At 43.1% G+C, this 16,823-nt stretch overlaps 1 protein-coding gene across 14 annotated transcripts; it reads left to right on the forward strand.

Annotated features, from left to right (window-relative positions):
- The first annotated feature begins 488 nt into the window (after positions 1 to 488).
- Znf655 (zinc finger protein 655) lies at positions 489 to 16,113 on the forward strand. Of its 14 annotated transcripts, XM_035443165.1 has the most exons (7): positions 522 to 901; positions 2,579 to 2,713; positions 4,607 to 4,692; positions 5,042 to 5,168; positions 6,120 to 6,190; positions 11,841 to 11,945; positions 12,394 to 12,531. In XM_035443165.1, exons 1-6 carry the CDS (start codon positions 790 to 792, stop codon positions 11,928 to 11,930), a joined length of 621 nt encoding a protein of 206 aa, XP_035299056.1. In that variant the 5' UTR covers positions 522 to 789; the 3' UTR covers positions 11,931 to 11,945; positions 12,394 to 12,531. The 14 variants fall into 14 exon arrangements, 13 of the variants coding, with proteins under 13 accessions (XP_027269450.1, XP_027269449.1, XP_027269448.1 ...); XM_035443166.1 differs by lacking the exon at positions 4,607 to 4,692 and having other exon boundaries at positions 527 to 901; positions 6,120 to 6,255; XM_027413637.2 differs by lacking the exon at positions 6,120 to 6,190 and having other exon boundaries at positions 751 to 901; positions 2,554 to 2,713; positions 12,394 to 16,113.
- The last annotated feature ends 710 nt before the right edge of the window (positions 16,114 to 16,823 follow it).

Genomic DNA, 16,823 nt, shown 5'->3' on the forward strand with positions numbered 1-16,823 from the left:
AGAGATCCGACTGCCTCTGCCTCCCGAGTTCTGGGATTAAAGGCATGTGACACCAACGCCAGGCTGGAGGTCTTTCTTTTAAAGGGGTCCTTTGCACCTGGGCTGACCAGGGTGCTGCCTGAGTGCATTCTGCCAGGTGACAGGTGCAGGCCAGCATAATGCCTGAATCCTTACAACCCTGTCTCGAAAAACAAAACAAAAACAAACAAAAGCTATACCCGCGGTGTCTTTTGCTGCCGTCTTCTGCCTGAGTCAGAAAGCAACCACTCTTTACTTTGCTTCCCTTCTCTGTGAAAACAGGTGTGTAGGTGTGGTTTGTGCCTAATCTAGGGTCCGGGAAAAGGCCCCCAGCTGTGCGGGAGTCCCCTTCTGTGATCAATTTGTGTGGGACACTTCCTAGGAGAAACAAAGTCGTCCCCCCCCCCCCGCCAAACCACTGGGCAGAAGGGTTGTGAGGGCCCAACGAGCGTCACCAGTATTTTTCCACATTTTGCCCGGGAATCCTTGTGCACTCTCCCTGCGGCCAGTGTCAATGGTCTGATAGTGACAGGGACTAGTCAGGGGGCTCTTTTCCAACACCTGCCGCCCTCCTTAGCGGTGTAACATGCACCCCTTCGGCGGGGAGGGCCGTGCGACCTCCGGAGGCCTCAGGAAAACCAAGCAAAAACGTAACCAGAGACTTGTCTAACGATCCCGAGATCCTCATACCAGACGCCCTCGTTGCTGCTCTTCATCCGGGAACCTCACTCGGAGCCGCCCTCCCCCTCCCGTGCACTTCCGCCGCCGGAAATGACGCAAGCGCCAGCCTCCGGGCAGTCGAGAGCGCCCCGGAAAGGCTGGCACTGCTCACTGAGGAGAGTCTCCGTGACGGGACAGTCGCTAGGCCCGCCTCTCCACCTGGGTGAGTCCCCTGGAACCGTTGTCGCGTCGCCGTGGGAGCGGCCGCTTGTTTGGCCTGCGGCGGACGCGCAGGAGGCTCCGCGTCCCGCCTGACGGCTGTTCCGGAGCCCGGGCGCGCGGAAGGCCGAGCTCGCGGCCCTGTTTTCCTCTCAGCCCGGGTTCGTCGCGAAACCCGGGGAACCGGGGTGGCCCCGTGGTGGCCCCGTGGTGGCGAACCCAGCGGCCGGGCCCCGGTAGGCAGCTATAGGTTTGTGTGGCCCGCTTCGCCCTCTGGGGACCGAACCTTCACCTAAAAGGGAAGTGGATGGAGGGCGGCTCCGGGCGAGGCCTCTGAGCAGGCCCGGAGCGTCACCGAGGGTGGTGGAAGGAAGGTGGACGAACCCTGCACGTCCTTGGGTCTGAAGGACACCACGCAGGCACCTCGCAGCCCTTCCTCGTGCTGCGCCAGGCGGCCCGACCAGTCTGCCCTGAGGGTCCTTCTCCAGAGTGAGTGAGTCGTGGTGTTATTCACCAGGCCCATTGAGTAATGCAGAACGGCCTGACCGGTTACCACATAATTCCTAAGGGGCTTGCTTTTGAGAAAAACAATGAGTAATCGTAACTGGCGTGTTTCTCTGGGTCTAAACTTGAGCCTCTAAATACTTAGGATGCCCTTTTGGAAAGATTTACACGTTCGTTCGTTCGTTCTTTCTTTCTTTCTTTCTTTCTTTCTTTCTTTCTTTCTTTTTTTTTTTTTTTTTTTGGTTTTTCGAGGCAGGGTTTCTCTGTGGCTTTGGAGGCTGTCCTGGAAGTAGCTCTTGTAGACCAGGCTGGTCTCCAACTCACAGAGATCCCCCTGCCTCTGCCTCCCGAGTGCTGGGATTAAATGCGTGCGCCACCAAGGCCGGGCTGGTTCTTTCTTTTTTGTTTTTGTTTTTGTTTTTGTTTTTTTGTTTTGTTTTGTTTTTGAGACAGCCTTGAACTCCTGAACAGGAGCTCCTGCCTACATCTTCCAAGTACTGGGATTACAGGCCCAGCAGGGTGGTGGGTGGGTGGGTGTGTGTGTGTGTGTGTGTGTGTGTTTGTGTGTGTGTGTGTACACACACACACACCCACACACACACACACAATGTTTTAATACCACAGATCGGGGGGTTACAGTAGAGTCTGAATAGTACCGAATTCTTAGATTTGGGTTTTAAGTTTTGAAACTGATTGGTACCCCCTCCCTTTTTTTTTTCCCTGGTGGTGGGTGTTAGGGATTCAAACAGGGCCTTGTGCATACTAGGAAGTATGGATACCTTGAGCTGTACATATCTTCAGCTCCCGATTTTTCTTTTTGCTGTTCATTTTGGTAACAATAACCTTTTTTTTCTCTTTTTGGACCAAATTACCATGCACTTTAATTAATTGTATTTAGAGGAACAGCTCTGTGGACAGTGACACCTGAAATCGGGTACTTTTTTGTTTGCTTGTTTTTCAAGATAGAGTGTCTCTGTGTAGCCCTGGCTGTCCTGGAACTTGCTCTGTAGACCAGGCTAGCCTTAAAATGTATTTTTAACTAATTTTTATTAAATATCTACTCATATATAAAATAGTTTGCTAATTCCTGAGACTGTGGAATGGTCAGACATTTTAGCTTATTGAGTAATTTCTCTTAATCTCACCCTGCAGTGATGGTCATTGTCCCCCTGAACAGGGATGGAGGAAACGCCTCACGAAGCAGCAGGATCACCAAGGGTCCAGTTTCAGTCTTTGGAGAGCCAGTCTGAATGCCTTTCCCCAGAGCTTTCGTTTCTGCAGGACACAGAGATGGAGCAGGGATTCACTGGGGGTAAGGCAGAGACAACACCAATTTGCAGAGTGGGAGTATTAAGGGACTCTTGGGCCTGGTGTGAGCAAGGCCAGGGACTGGACTAAGAAGATTGCCCTGAGAGGAAGAGCTGAAGGGAGGGACAGGTGTGATTCCTTCCTGGTTTGGGGCCCTCTGTTAAGGATGGCTAGTCTTTCTTTACGAAGATTGTTCTGCCCTTCCTGTTTGTCCTTTAGAAAATGTGGACTTCATTCCTATCACCACATCTCCAATAATTTAAGACAGGCTGCTTTTGCCACATCTCAATAGGCTTACCTGGTTTTTATTTCTTCACAGACTCAGAACCTTTCCCTCCCTCTTTTCCCTTCCCTTTGTGTCTCCTTTCCTGATGATTTAGTGTGCTTTGCTACCTGCCATTCTGTTGCAACTGCAGTTTGTGAAGAACCTAATTTTGGTCAAGAAAGCAAACATTTAATTTCTTGGTTGAGCACAATGTCTGTTTAAATGCACAGATATTACATATTAACTGTACATTCACATAGGTGTATTAGATAGGTAGGTTTGGCAGTGTCCCCTCCCCCCCAGGTTTGCTATATAGCCCTGCCTGGTCTAGTACTGTCCAGCCCACAATTTGGTTTAATCTTGTCTCTGCCTCTTAAGTACTAGAATTGCAGGCATTCATTACTAAGCTGCTGGTTTTGTTATGTAAGAGCTATGTCTTAGATTTCTGTGACCAATAGTAGTGCTTGAAGTAATGTGTGTTAGTGGCACAGATGGAGTGCCATTAAGTGGAGGGTGTAAAGAATTATGAGGAAACTGACTATTCCTTGTTACTGGAAGCCTCATACAATGGTTGTAGAAACAGTGCCCAACAACAACAACAACAACAACAACAACAACAAAAGGCACAATGGAGTTTATAGTAAGTGTTATCTGGGAAAATATCAGAAATTTGCTAAAAAAAAACCCTGACTTCAATCACTTCAAGTCCTTCAACTTTTTTGTCGTTTTGAAATAGGATCTCTCTACATAGTCGTGTCTATCCTGGAACTCACTATGTAGACCAATTTGGCCTTGAACTCACAGAAGTAAATCCTGCTGCTTCTGCCTCCTGAGTCCTGGGATTAATGCCTTGTGCCACCACATATGGTCTCCATCAACTTTTCTTGAGGCAGTTTTAATGCAGGTTGGCATTGAACTTGCTGTGCCTTGATGACTTTGAACTTCTGATTCTTTGGCATTTACTTTCCAGGTGCCTAGATTATAGTTGTGTGCCACCATACCCAGTGTATGGTGCTAGGGATCAAACCCAGAGCATCATGCATGCCAAGCAAGCACTCCACCAATTGAGCTATGTCTTCAGCATTGTTTTGCTGTTTCTGTTTTTTGAGACCACGTTTTTCACTCCTAGTCCAGGCTGGCTAGGAAATACTATCTGTCTTTATGCTTTGCTTTGCTGATTGGATGGCAGGTACAATACTTACCCTTCCTTAGGAGGATTGTCATGTCATGAGGATAAAGTGAGATTCCTAGTAAAATGCATATCACAGTCCTAAATATATGTAAGTAGAAACAGATGCCGTAGAGGAGTGGAGATACCTGAAACCTGGTAATTTTTTTTTTTTTTTCGAGACAGGGTTTCTCTGTGTAGCTTTGGAGCCTATCCTGGCACTCGCTCTGGAGACCAGGCTGGCCTCGAACTCACAGAGATCCACCTGCCTCTGCCTCCCGAGTGCTGGGATTAAGGGCATGCACCACCATCGCCCAGCTGGAACCTGGTAAATTTTTGTTGGCTCTACTGGAATGGTGATGCGAAGGAGGATGCCACACATGCCTTGGGCAGGAGACATATCATCTGAAAAGGGAGCCCGTGGAAGGGCTACTCTCACTCTTGGCTCCTTTCTCCTCCCTCAGCTCCACCTGTCCCCCAGGTGCCTGCTCTTCCCCATGAGGGAAGCCCAGGAGACCAGGCAGCTGCGCTCCTGACAGCCAGGTACCAGGTGAGCTGAGGACCTCTGCTTTTCCTCAGGGTTTCTTGTTGCTGATTGAGTGTGGCTTCTCTTTTATCCCATTTGTTAAACTTGCCTGGAATCTTTTCAGTAGCAGTTTGGGAACAGATCCTCTTTAGAGACCTATATTTGACACAAATGGTTTTTCTATCTACCCACCACCACCTTTGTCCATGATACGGTGATGGGCACTTATGGGATTTATTCTATAGGTTCTAGTCTGTTCTCCCTTCTCCCCAACATAAGTAGCCACTAGATGTCCTCTGTGCCATGTTCATCATTCTCTGGCCATGGTGCTATAGTAGCCCATTCCTGAAAGCAGCCAGAATTATTATTTCAGGAGTTTGTGACATTCGAGGATGTGGCTGTGCATCTTACTCGAGAGGAATGGGGATGCCTGGACCCTCTTCAGAGGGAGCTCTACAGAGAAGTGATGTTAGAGAATTATGGAAACGTGGTTTCACTGGGTAAGGATCCTCCTGTTTCTCAAATTACCTATTTGGAGTTCTCCCTTGTTTCTGAGTAGGTATGAGGTCTTTGAGGTGGTCAGTGGAGTATACTCAGGTTTTAGGTCTCAGCCCTCCATCTTTAAGGTCCTTTCCTGGGACGGTTAATTTAGGGTTCCTTTGGGTTATCAGGAAGAGACCTTCTGCTCCTCATCCTCATCCCCAGGTTATGTTTCTTGCTTTTGTGGGACATCTGTTTCCTGTTGGCAGAGAGAAACTTGGTTGAGCTTTGGCTAAGCGCTCACCTTTTCTTTTTCTTTTTTAAATGAGAGTCTTAAGGATCTTCCCAAACCCTTGCCAGACTCTCTGTTCTGATTCCTTTATGTCCTGTATTTTGAGATTTCACCAATAAAGAAACACATATTTAAAAGAAAGGCTAAAATCTCTCTTGTTGAGTAGTCTCTCATTTTTAAGATCCTCACACTCATTTAAAGCTGTTACTCAGTGTGGGTATTACACATTATAGTGCATTATCTAGGTGGTTTTCTAAACAACCATACCCCCTGCAGCAAAAGGCTCAAGACATCCCATACTAGGTGGGCTAAATTGTTAAATCATGTTTCTTTGTTATTTTGAGTATGCCTGGGATTAGGCAGCCTATAGTGCTGTTGAGAAGTACCTGTGAAGGGCGGGGGGCAGGGGAGGGACAGGATTAGTGGCAATCTCCTTGATGTGAGGTCCCCCCCTTTGATCTTGCATGCACTCTTGTGCATTTATGTCTATAGTTAAACGTCCCCCACCTATTTCCTATTTATTTTTTTCTTTTTTCTTTTTTGGTGGTACCTAGGGCATTTTTTTACTTTCTTGTTTTCGTGTTGGATTTAAGTAATTTTTTCACCTGTGGGGAAAGCAGTTTGCTCATTGGGAAGGTTTTTAGTGTGTTTTCCATTCCTGGCTCTTTGATCTTTATAGGCATACTTCTCCGCCTTCCCACCACCCGGATTCATTGTGTGAATTCCTGCCCAGCCCTGAGTCATACCCAGGCAAGTGCTTTCTCTGGAGAAACACTTGCAGTCCTTACGGCAGGAATTACCAAGAGATGGCCCAGGTATCGGCTTTCCATCGGTAGTGCTCATCCCTGCACGGAAACTCCTTTTCCAAGATTGTAAGATACTAACTTTGGTTGGTGGAATAGATGTCTCTTGGGATGCCACTGTATGTAAAGTTGCTGATCCCCAAATGACCTTTGGTGAATCTTTTACATGGAAGCCATCCTTAAAACCACATGGATTTGGAACTCAGTTAATTCATAAACCACACTTGGTGGTCAGCTACTTGTCTGAGAAGCCACAAAGCTACCCTGTCTCTTCAGTTGTTATTGTTTCCTGTTACATTAGAGCAGGGAACACATGCTGTGTACTCTTTTTAGTAGTGAGTATAGCCTGTTCACTGTGTTGCCTCAGTTTCCTGTGACCCCGCCCCCCAGACTTTCTTCATGTTTGGTATAATTTTCTCCTTCCTTTAAAAGTGCTGTCTTCTTGCCTCTGATTCTTTGTGGTGCCATACCAATTGATGTATTTATATTTCCTTTCCTAATTAAGTGTTCTTAGCACTGTCCTTGATGGAGGGGAAGTAGGGGGCACAAAAATGAAATAGTTCAGGGCATTAAAATGAATGTATATTTAAAAGCTTTGTAAATTGTAAAATCATCTATACATAATTGTAAACTACTGTTAATTTTACCTAATACAGAATTTCCAACAGTTAACTTGTGTACTTTTTGTAGTAAAGAAATTTTGTAGTAGTTTAGTACAAATTAATAGCATACTATACTACTGGCTAGAACTTTATCTTGTGTTATCTTGTCATCTCTTCACATACGAAGGGCACACACATCCATGCATACTCATACAGACTATAAGAAACCCTCTTGTTCTACCCACCTTGCTTTTGTGATCAAGCCAGCATACTCTTTTTTTTTTTTTTCCTTTTCTTGAGATAGGGTTTCTCTGTGGCTTTGGAGGCTGTCTGGAGCTAGCTCTTGCAGACCAGGCTGGTCTTGAACTCACAGAGATCCGCCTGCCTCTGCCTCCTGAGTGCTGGGACTAAAGGCATGTGCCACCACCACCCGGCTTGTTTTGTTTTTTTGAGACAGGGTTTCTCTGTGTAGCCCTCACTGTCCTGGAACTCACTGTGCAGATCAGGCTGGCCTTGAGCTCACAGAAATCCTCCTGCTTCTGCCTTCTGAGTGCTCAGATTAAAGGAGTGCTCCACCACTGCCCGTTCAAGCCAGCATATTTTTAGCAACTTCTTTTTTTTTCTTCCCTCTTTTGGTTTTTTTGAGACAGGGGTTCTCTATATTGCTTTGGAGCCTGGCTTGGAACTTGCTCTGTAGACCAGGCTGGCCTCGAACTCACAGAGATCCTCCTGCCTCTGCCTCCTGAGTGCTGGGATTAAAAGGCATGCACCACCGCAGCCTGGCCAGCAATCATTTTTAACATCCTCGGGAATTAACTTTGTGGGTCACTGTACACCATTAAAAATATAAAGGTATATATGCTCATAATTTTACTTAGTGTTTGGGGTTATAACTTAAGAACTTTATAATTCAGTCTGTGGCATAGTCTGCCTTTCCAGTTGAAGTTTTTCCCATGACTGTATTTTTATTTGTCATAAATACCAGAAGGTTAGTCTCTTTGTTAAGAGTTTGCACTAGACAGCAGTAAATAAATGACTTGAGTTTGAAAAAAAAAATGTTGGTCTTGGAGGCAACCTTGATTTGCAAAGAATATTTTCTACTATCATGGCTATTTTCTGTTTATACTACATGCTATATGTATCATTTACTCCTTGCTATAACTCAACAATGAGTAGAGGATATTACTCTTTTAAGAAGCTTCTTTTAAAGCCTTTAATGTCAGCACCCGGGAGGCAGAAGCAGGCAGATCTTGAGTACCAGGCTTGTCTGGGCTACAGGGTGAGTTCTAGGACAGTCAGGGCTACATAGAGAAACCCTGTCTTGAAAAACAAAACAGGGGTGCAGTATACACAATTCATGGTTCTAGCTATCCAGGAATGTTATTAGTGGTGATAATGACTGAGATTTTTGTTGTTGTTGTTCTTTGTTCTTCGCTGTGACCCTGGCTGTCCTGGAACTCACACTGTAGACCAGGCTGTCCTTGAACTCACAAAGATCTGCCTGTCCCTGCCTCCCGAGTACTCAGATTAAAGGCCCGTGCCACCACTGCCCGGCACCTGAGATCAATTTTAGAAAATGATTTATTTTATGTTCATTGGTGTTTTGCTTGCATGTATGTCTGTAAGGATGTCTGATCCCCTGGACCTGGAGTTATTCACAGTTGTGAGTGGGTGCTGGGAATTGAACCCAAACCCAGGTTCTTTGGAAGAGCAGCTAGCACTCCCAACTGCTGAGCCAGGGAGAGGTGGGGCTTTCTGATTCCATCCCATATCCATATTGTAATAATGATTGATGGGCCCAGTCCTTTTTTTTTTTTTTTTTTCTGGAGACAGGGTTTTTCTGTGTATCTCTGGCTGTGTTGGAACTTGGCATTGCAGACTAGGCTGGCTTCAAACTCACAGAGATCTGCCTGCCTCTACCTCCCAAGTGCTGGCATTAAAGGCGGGCACCACCACTGCCTGGCACATACATACCTCCATTCTTAATTTTTTTGTTTTCTTTAAAAATACTCATGGCTGGCTGGGAACTTGCTGTGTATACCAGGCTGGTTTTAGACTCACAGAGATCCTCCTTATTCTGCTTCCCCAGTCTTGGGATTAAAGCCCCCACCCCCATTTTAAAATTAGTCATAGGTTTCCATATGGCCTTTACGTGCATCGTCATTTTCCCCATCTCCTATGTTGTCCTACCCCACCTCTCCTCCACTCACATTTAAACCTTTTCACTTACATTATTTCCTTTAGATTTCCTGTGTTCTACTGTGTTTTCCACTATTCTCTTTCCTTTAACCTGACCCCGTAAATGGAGGTTTTGTTTTTGTTTTTGTTTTTTTTTGTTTTTTTTTTTTGTTTTTTGAGACAGGGTTTCTCTGTGTAGCTTTGGAGCCTATCCTGGCACTTGCTCTGGAGACCAGGCTGGCCTCGAATTCACAGAGATCCGCCTGTCTCTGCCTCCCGAGTGCTGGGACTAAAGGCATACACCACCACCGCCCAGCATAAATGGAGTTCTTAATTGTCTAAGCAATATAAACCTGGAGTCAGATATAGAGGAAAATGCTGAGAGATCAGAGAGAAGGAGCAAACCATTGCCACACCTTCCCTCCTTATTGTCTCAGCAGATGGGAGAGAGTGAGTTCCTGCTTCTCCCTGCTTGTATCCTGTTTCTGCCCAGCTACTTCTTTCTGTCTTGTCTGTACAGACCTCCAGACCTCTATGGTTAGCTAGAAGCAAACTCCATTCTCTGACCTTCAGACAGGCTGTATTTGTACAAGCAAAATATCACTCCCCTACCTCCCAACCCGGCTCCATTTTAGCTTCCTCATTTGTATAGGTGCTCCCAAGTGAAACACAGAAATCTGAATATTGCAAGCTTCTGGACCTGGGTGACCTTATTCAATATGACATTTCCAGCTCTGTTTTTCTAAAAATTTAATTTTTCTTTTTAACCACTTACTTTAATTGTGTGTGCATGCATATGTAGTAAGTGTGAGTACAGGTGCCCTTGGAGTCCAGAAGAGGTCAACCAGTTCTCTGGAGCTAGATTTAAAGACAGTTGTAAGCAGCCTGACATAGGTGCTGAGAATTAAACTCAGGTCCTCAGTAAATGCAGTACACTCTCTTTAACTGCTGAGCTATCTCTCAGCTCCTTCATTTGACTTCATAGCTGAATAAAATTGCATTGTGTATATATACCACATTATCATTATCAGTTCCTCAGTTGATCTTAAGCCATTTTTAAGAATCTATAAGCATCACTCATTATGTGGTAACATACCTGAATAAGGGGAACAAGCAATAAATTAGATATGCAGTACATAGATAGGTTTTTGGAGATGGAATGACTCAAGACAAACCTTTCATATGTGTTCCTTTATACTTTCTGTGCTCAGGACATAAAAATGTCCTTTGGTATTAAAGCATCAAAATTCTATTTGCAAAGCAGGCTCCCTGTTGCTTTAGTATTGAGAGATTGAGCTGTTCAAGCCTGAGGTTTGACAAACCTGAGCTATATATACTGTGAGTTCATGGACAGCCTGGGCTACAGAGTGATACCCTATCTAAAGAACTACATATACACACATACACCACATAGATGGAGATGTAAGGAGTCTTTTTGACAGTAGAAAGTTTGTTTTACGCCGGGTGGTGGTGGTGCATGCCTTTAACCCCAGCACTCAGGAGGCAGAGGCAGGTGGATCTCTGTGAGTTTGAGACCACCCTGGTCTCCAGAATGAGTGCCAGGATAGGTTCCAAAGCTAGACAGAGAAACCCTGTCTTGGAAAAACCAAAAAGAAAAAAAGAAAAACAAAAGTTGTTTTACATGCACTTGTACTATCCTTTACTGTAGCATGCAGTTTATAGCTGTCTCTATTTAGAAGGTGAGGTCCTTCAGTTGTTTGAGATGGGTTGGCCCTTTTGCTTGGGCTCTATATCTCCACTGTACTTTTCATATAAGAGATACTTCATAAATGCTTGTTGAATAAATAAAGAGTGTAAGCTGATTCTGATATGAAGATGTGGCATACACTTTGTTCCCATATGCACTGAAACAGATTGCTTCTTTTTTCTTTAAAAAAAAAGTGAAGATATTTGAATAGATTTGTGGAACATTATGATAATTCAGTACTTTGTTATGATATGTACTGATTCAATCAGGGCAAATAAGCATTTCCATCTCTTCAGTAATTTTGTTTTGTTTTATGACAGTGTCTCTTTATGCAGCCTTGGCTGTCCTGGAACTTGTTATGTAGACCAGGGCAATTATAATTATATGTACATTTTGAGTGTGGGTATGTGTACATGAGTGCAGGTGCTCAGGGAGGACAGACAAGGGCTTCAGATTCCCTGGAGCTCAAGGTATATCCAATGTGAGCTGCCAAGTGGACGCTGGAAACTAGTCCCTGCAAGAGCAATTAAGTGCTTTTAACCACTGTACCATCATCCATCCATCCCTTGATGTTGGGAATTTTAAAGTCTTATTAATTAGAACTATATTGCAAATTGTGCTGAAGAAGAATCAGAAATAATTCCTGTTTTGGTGTTATTTATTGAACTTCTCTGTCTTAATTGGTTTTTGCTAAATTTATTCATGCATTACTGATTTGATGCTATACTTTAACTTACTATGTATCAGGTGTTTGAATTACATTTTGAGGATACAGTTTGGTACTTGTAGACCAGGTCTAATACCAACATTGTGCCCTAGACCACAGGAATACTAATGATAACTTCTATGAAGACAGTACACACCTGTGCACAAATTCCCTGAATTATATTTAAATGAAAGTTGCTGCTTCCGAGTTACAAACTCTCCCCTTACTTAGCACACTCTTTACCAGAGCACAAAATCTGTACTTCTTAGAGGACCTTGTCCTCTTCATTCTCTAGGTCTTTCTGACAGTCTTATCTTCTGTATTAATCATTACTAAAAAGAAAAGAGGGCAGTGTAGCAACTGGGGATAAATTGCCATATTCCATTTCCTTCTCTGTGAGCAGGATTTCCAGTTTCCATGCCTGATGGGATCTCCCAGCGGGAACAAGATCTACAGGTCTTTGATCTGGAAACTAAGAATAGAGAAGTCATAAGAGATGATTGTTCAGGTGAGTAAGGCAGAACCTATCAGATAAAGTCCAGGTGTTGAACCATGTTCTAGCTGAGCTCATACTTAATACACAGAGCTCTGCCTTTCTGGAGTGAAGAGAGCTTGTCTCTCTTTACAATTTAATTCCTTTTGTACAAGTGTGCTTGATCCTAGTTTAAGTTATAGGACTTGATATTTTAATATTTGTTCCTTTGAAATTTCTTACTGCCTTGTTGTTTTACTTTGTTGAAATTGCCTGTTTGTATCATTCCTTGATCCATTTCTGTCCCACTTTGCTCCTGTTGTTCTTGCTCTTACATCTGCTGTTGAAATTTTGTGCTTGGTTTTGATGTAAATAAAATTTGGTTGTCTTTGAGGATACTACATTATTTAGTTTCCTCCTATATTTATTTATTTAAGCACAGGGTACAGATTACATTGCATTTTCTATTTATATATTGCATTAGATGGAGAGACCAGAGAAGAAAACAAGCTGTTGATCCCTAAGCGGAAAATTTCAGAAGAAGTGCATTCGTACAAAGTGAGAGTAGGAAAATTCAAACAGAATATTGTGCAAGTTCCTGAGACCAGAGAGGTGTATAAGTCTGAGGACAGATTAGAAAGGCTCCAGGAGATCCTAAGAAAATTTCTCTTTCTGGAGAGAGAGTTTAGACAAATAACAATCAGCAAGAAAAACTTCACCAGTGAGAAGAACAGTGAACCTGAAAAAAGCTTCAGTCTAGACTCCACAGATACAGATCAGAGAGTTCTTAGAATACAGACCATTGATGACAGTAAGTATGACATGAACTTCAACCAGAACCCAGCTGTTGGTGAACAAGAACCCTTAAATCTAACGCAGAATTTTCAGAGTAGTGACTATAAAGAAAGCTTAATGGATCTGTCCCACCTTAATAAATGGGAGAATATACCTGCCACTGACAGATCTTATAAATGTGATACATGTGGAAAAACCTTCCACCAGGCCTCAGCTCTTACCAGACATCAGAGAATTCACACAAGAGAGAAACCCTACAAATGTAAGGAATGTGAGAAATCTTTCAGTCAGAGCTCAAGTCTTAGTCGACATAAAAGAATACACACTAGAGAGAAATCCTACAAATGTGAAGTGTCCGATAAATCCTGTGATGTACCTGACAAGTCATGTAGCCAGAGCTCAGATGTGCTTCAGCATAAGAAGGCTCATGCCAAAGCCAAGTCTTATAAGTGTGGCAGCTGTGAGAGAGTCTTTAGCCGAAGTGTACATCTTACTCAGCATCAGAGAACTCACAAGGACACGGCATGTAAATGTACCGTGTGCGGCAGTGACTTCTGCCACACCTCATATCTAGTTGAACATCAGAGGGTACATCATCAAGAGAAGTCCTATGAGTACGATGAATGTGGGCTGGCCTATGTGAAACAGCAAGGAATTCGTTTCCGAGAAAAGCCCTACACGTGTACTGAATGTGGGAAAGACTTCAGATTGAATTCCCATCTTATTCAGCATCAAAGAATTCACACGGGAGAAAAACTGCATGAATGTAATGAGTGTGGGAAAGCTTTCAGCCAAACCTCATGCCTTATTCAGCATCACAAAATGCACAGGAAAGAGAAATCATATGAATACAATGATTATGAGGAAAATTTCAGTCACAATTCTGATCTTACTCTGCAACAAGAAGTTCCTGTTAGAGAGAGTGTCTTTGATTGTGATGCATGGGAAGAGAACTTCAGTCAAAGAGCTCATCTTGTCCAACATGAAAGGATTCATACCAAAGAGAAACCTTATGAATGCAATGAACTTGGGGAGACATTTAGTCAAGTTCAGGCCTCATTCAGTATGTGAGAACTGAGACTGGAGAAGTCACATCTGTACTGAATGTGTTAACGTCTTCAGTCGTAGCCCAGCCCTTGGACAGCATCAGAGAATTCATACCAGAGAGAAACCCGCTGAATGTGATGAGTATTAGGACGATTTTTGGTGTTACATCGTCACTGGCTCTTGTAAATCAGTGCTAGAACACATAGAACGTGGTACATTCTTCAGATTATTTTCATACCTTAGTCACAGTTGGGGAATTTGTACTGGAGTAAAATTCCACTGTTAAATGTGAAAAAGCCATCTGTCACCTACCTTGTTGGTTCAGTGTCAAATTTGTGCCATACAGAAAGCTTGTGAAGATAGGTGTGTATGTGAGGAAACACAGTCATACCCTAGTGTTTGCTCACATCGAAGAATCTGTACCCAAGAAATCACTTGGGTATAGTAAACATGGCAAATCTGTGAGCAGATTGTACCAGGTGAGAATCTGGATATGATGGAAATGGTAAGATCAGAACGTCTGCACCAGATGAGACTGAGAGAATGCAAACGGTGAAACTTACCACTCTATTTCAGGCCTTATCCAGTATCAAAGTATTGGAGAGAAAATGGTTACTTCTGTGTGTAATTATTCCTATTTAGTTCCAGTCTTTTCAATGTAGAATAACTGAATCCAGAGGATACTTGGTGAACACATTTTTCTCACAGCATCCTTTAATAAGTATTCTAAGTAGGTACCAGTGTTTTCTTTACAGAACTCGTTTAAGTGAGTTTAATTTGGCCTATATACATTAAAACATTTTTTTTTCTTTGAAATTGATTCATATTCAGTTTGCCTGGGATGCTGTTTTTGTACCACTGTTGACATAGCTTCAGGAGAGTAGCTCTGTGAGCTTTTTCTGTCTTGGCTTGAGTTCTATCCACAGGAGACTCAGGCCTATTCTTTTCTGAGGACCCTACATGCTGTTGTTTCTATAGCCACACCCTTGGCTTCCTGTTGCTTTCTGCATTCTTATAGGCATCTTTAAATGATGTCTGGTTGTAAGCGTCTCACTAGATGATACTGCTATTGTGTGGGATCTTTTCTTCAATGGTGAATCTTCCTTTAAAGTTGTATTTCCACATCAGCCATCCACATTTGGAGGATTCAGCCTTCCTGAGTTTGTGGCAGGCCCCCAAACACTTGCAAGTAATGCCCAAGTTTTTAGCTGCCTTGTTTGCATCCACAGCCCTTTAAAAGAGATGACAAGAACATCAGGGAGCCAATAAGACTCCTGGTGGCCTAGCACATTCATTCAGTGCCTATTTTGCATGTATGTGTATGTTTAGAAGTCTTTTATATGCCTGTATTGAAGGCCAACAAAACGCTCAGGTCTGCTTTTGATAGGGAAACAAAGAACACACAAATCAGAGAACTTCGTAAGGAAATACAGCCTTCCAATAAAGATGTTGCTGTTCTTAGTTATGTATCTAGACAGTATTTTAAGAGTGGCAGGTCTGTTGCTGGTAAAATTTTAACCATTAGGATTGCTTCTTTATCTGTCCCCCTCCACTCCCTTCATCAAGCCAGGGTAGTATTTTCAAGCATAGGGCTTTGTGTATAATCGTTTGTGCATTGCCATTCTTTTGTGTTGAGATGCAGTCTTACTTTTTTGCCCAGGCTGGCCTTGAATTCCTGGGTTCATGCAATCTTTCTGCCTCCCAAGTAGCTGGGATTATAGGCATGCGCTCCTGTGCCTGGATTTTATTTTTGTATTTTAATAGAATCTACAGGCCATATAAAAGATCATGGCTGTTTTGATTTATAGAAGTGATCACAGGTGTTGAGTTCAGGGTCCCTGCCCTATAGGACATAGAGTTCATGATTCTTTACATGGTGTCAAAGCATTCTTTTCATCTTAAAATTCATAACATTTTATGAATAAGAAAAATATTATTTAAAATTCTAGTCAATCAAGCAGTTGAGGCTTTCGTAGTTCAGATGTTGTAACGTTTACTAGGATCCTCAACCAATATATAAAATATATTGCTCACTCTGTAAACCTTGTGGCTAACCTCTAGGATAGTCCTACCACTGTATTTTACTTCTTTGCCATCAGCAAGCGTAGTGTCTCATCAGGGCAAGAAAATCGACATATATCAAATTGATCTAAATGTAAAAACAAATGAAAAATGCATGTTTTTTTGTCCCTATCAAAGTTGTATACTCTTACTTATAAAGACCAATAGTCACCTGTGGTGACTGAGGCAGAGGATTGATTCATCCCTATGTAGCAGAATCTGTAAAAATCACATGTATGCATTTGGGTTAGGAACGTGCTTTTGTACTTCTACCTGAATAAAGGTGTGTTCAACGCTCTTAGACTCTTGTTTTTGAACCGAGTCCGAGGCCCCGGCAGGAATATCTGGGCATGTGGAATTCCTCACCTTCCTGCCTGCAGCAAGCTCTTCTGAGTCTAAGGGTGGGTCTGTCTTTACTGATGCCCAGCTTGTTTCTCACAGACCTCTGCAGCCAGTTAGGATTGAGAAGTTTTGTTTTTTCTGAGTGTTTTGCCTGCATAGATGTGTGCATAACATGTGTGCCTGAAGTCTATAGAGGCCAGAAGAAGGCATCAGATCCCCTGAAACTGGAGTTATAGATATATTTGGGCCACCATGTGGGTGCTGAATATCAAAATACTGTTCTCTGCAAGAGCAGCCAATGTCCTTAACCACAGAGCAAGCTCTCTAGCTCCCAGATTGAGCATTCAGTTGTGATGCTTCAGGACATTAAAAAAACAAAACGGTTTGCAATTTCAGTAGAGTTCTTAGAGTTTCTTAGTAGGTAAAGCAAATTTAGAAAGAATGCTAAAATAGTTATTGAAGTAACTTGTCTGCTCAAGTAGATATTTAGTTGGTATAACAACAGTATGAGTTTCTATTAAGTCTTTGGTCTTAGGAGACAAGAAATCTATTAGCTGGACACTTCATTTATTTTCATTTACTGCATTCATACACTTTTATGTACACATTCAAGCTTGATTTTCACAGTTCTGCAAGAGAGCAGGGCTATTGCAGATTCACTGAGGAAGA

Source organism: Cricetulus griseus, chromosome 4 (genome assembly GCF_003668045.3).
Source record: "Cricetulus griseus strain 17A/GY chromosome 4, alternate assembly CriGri-PICRH-1.0, whole genome shotgun sequence".
NCBI lineage: Eukaryota > Metazoa > Chordata > Mammalia > Rodentia > Cricetidae > Cricetulus > Cricetulus griseus.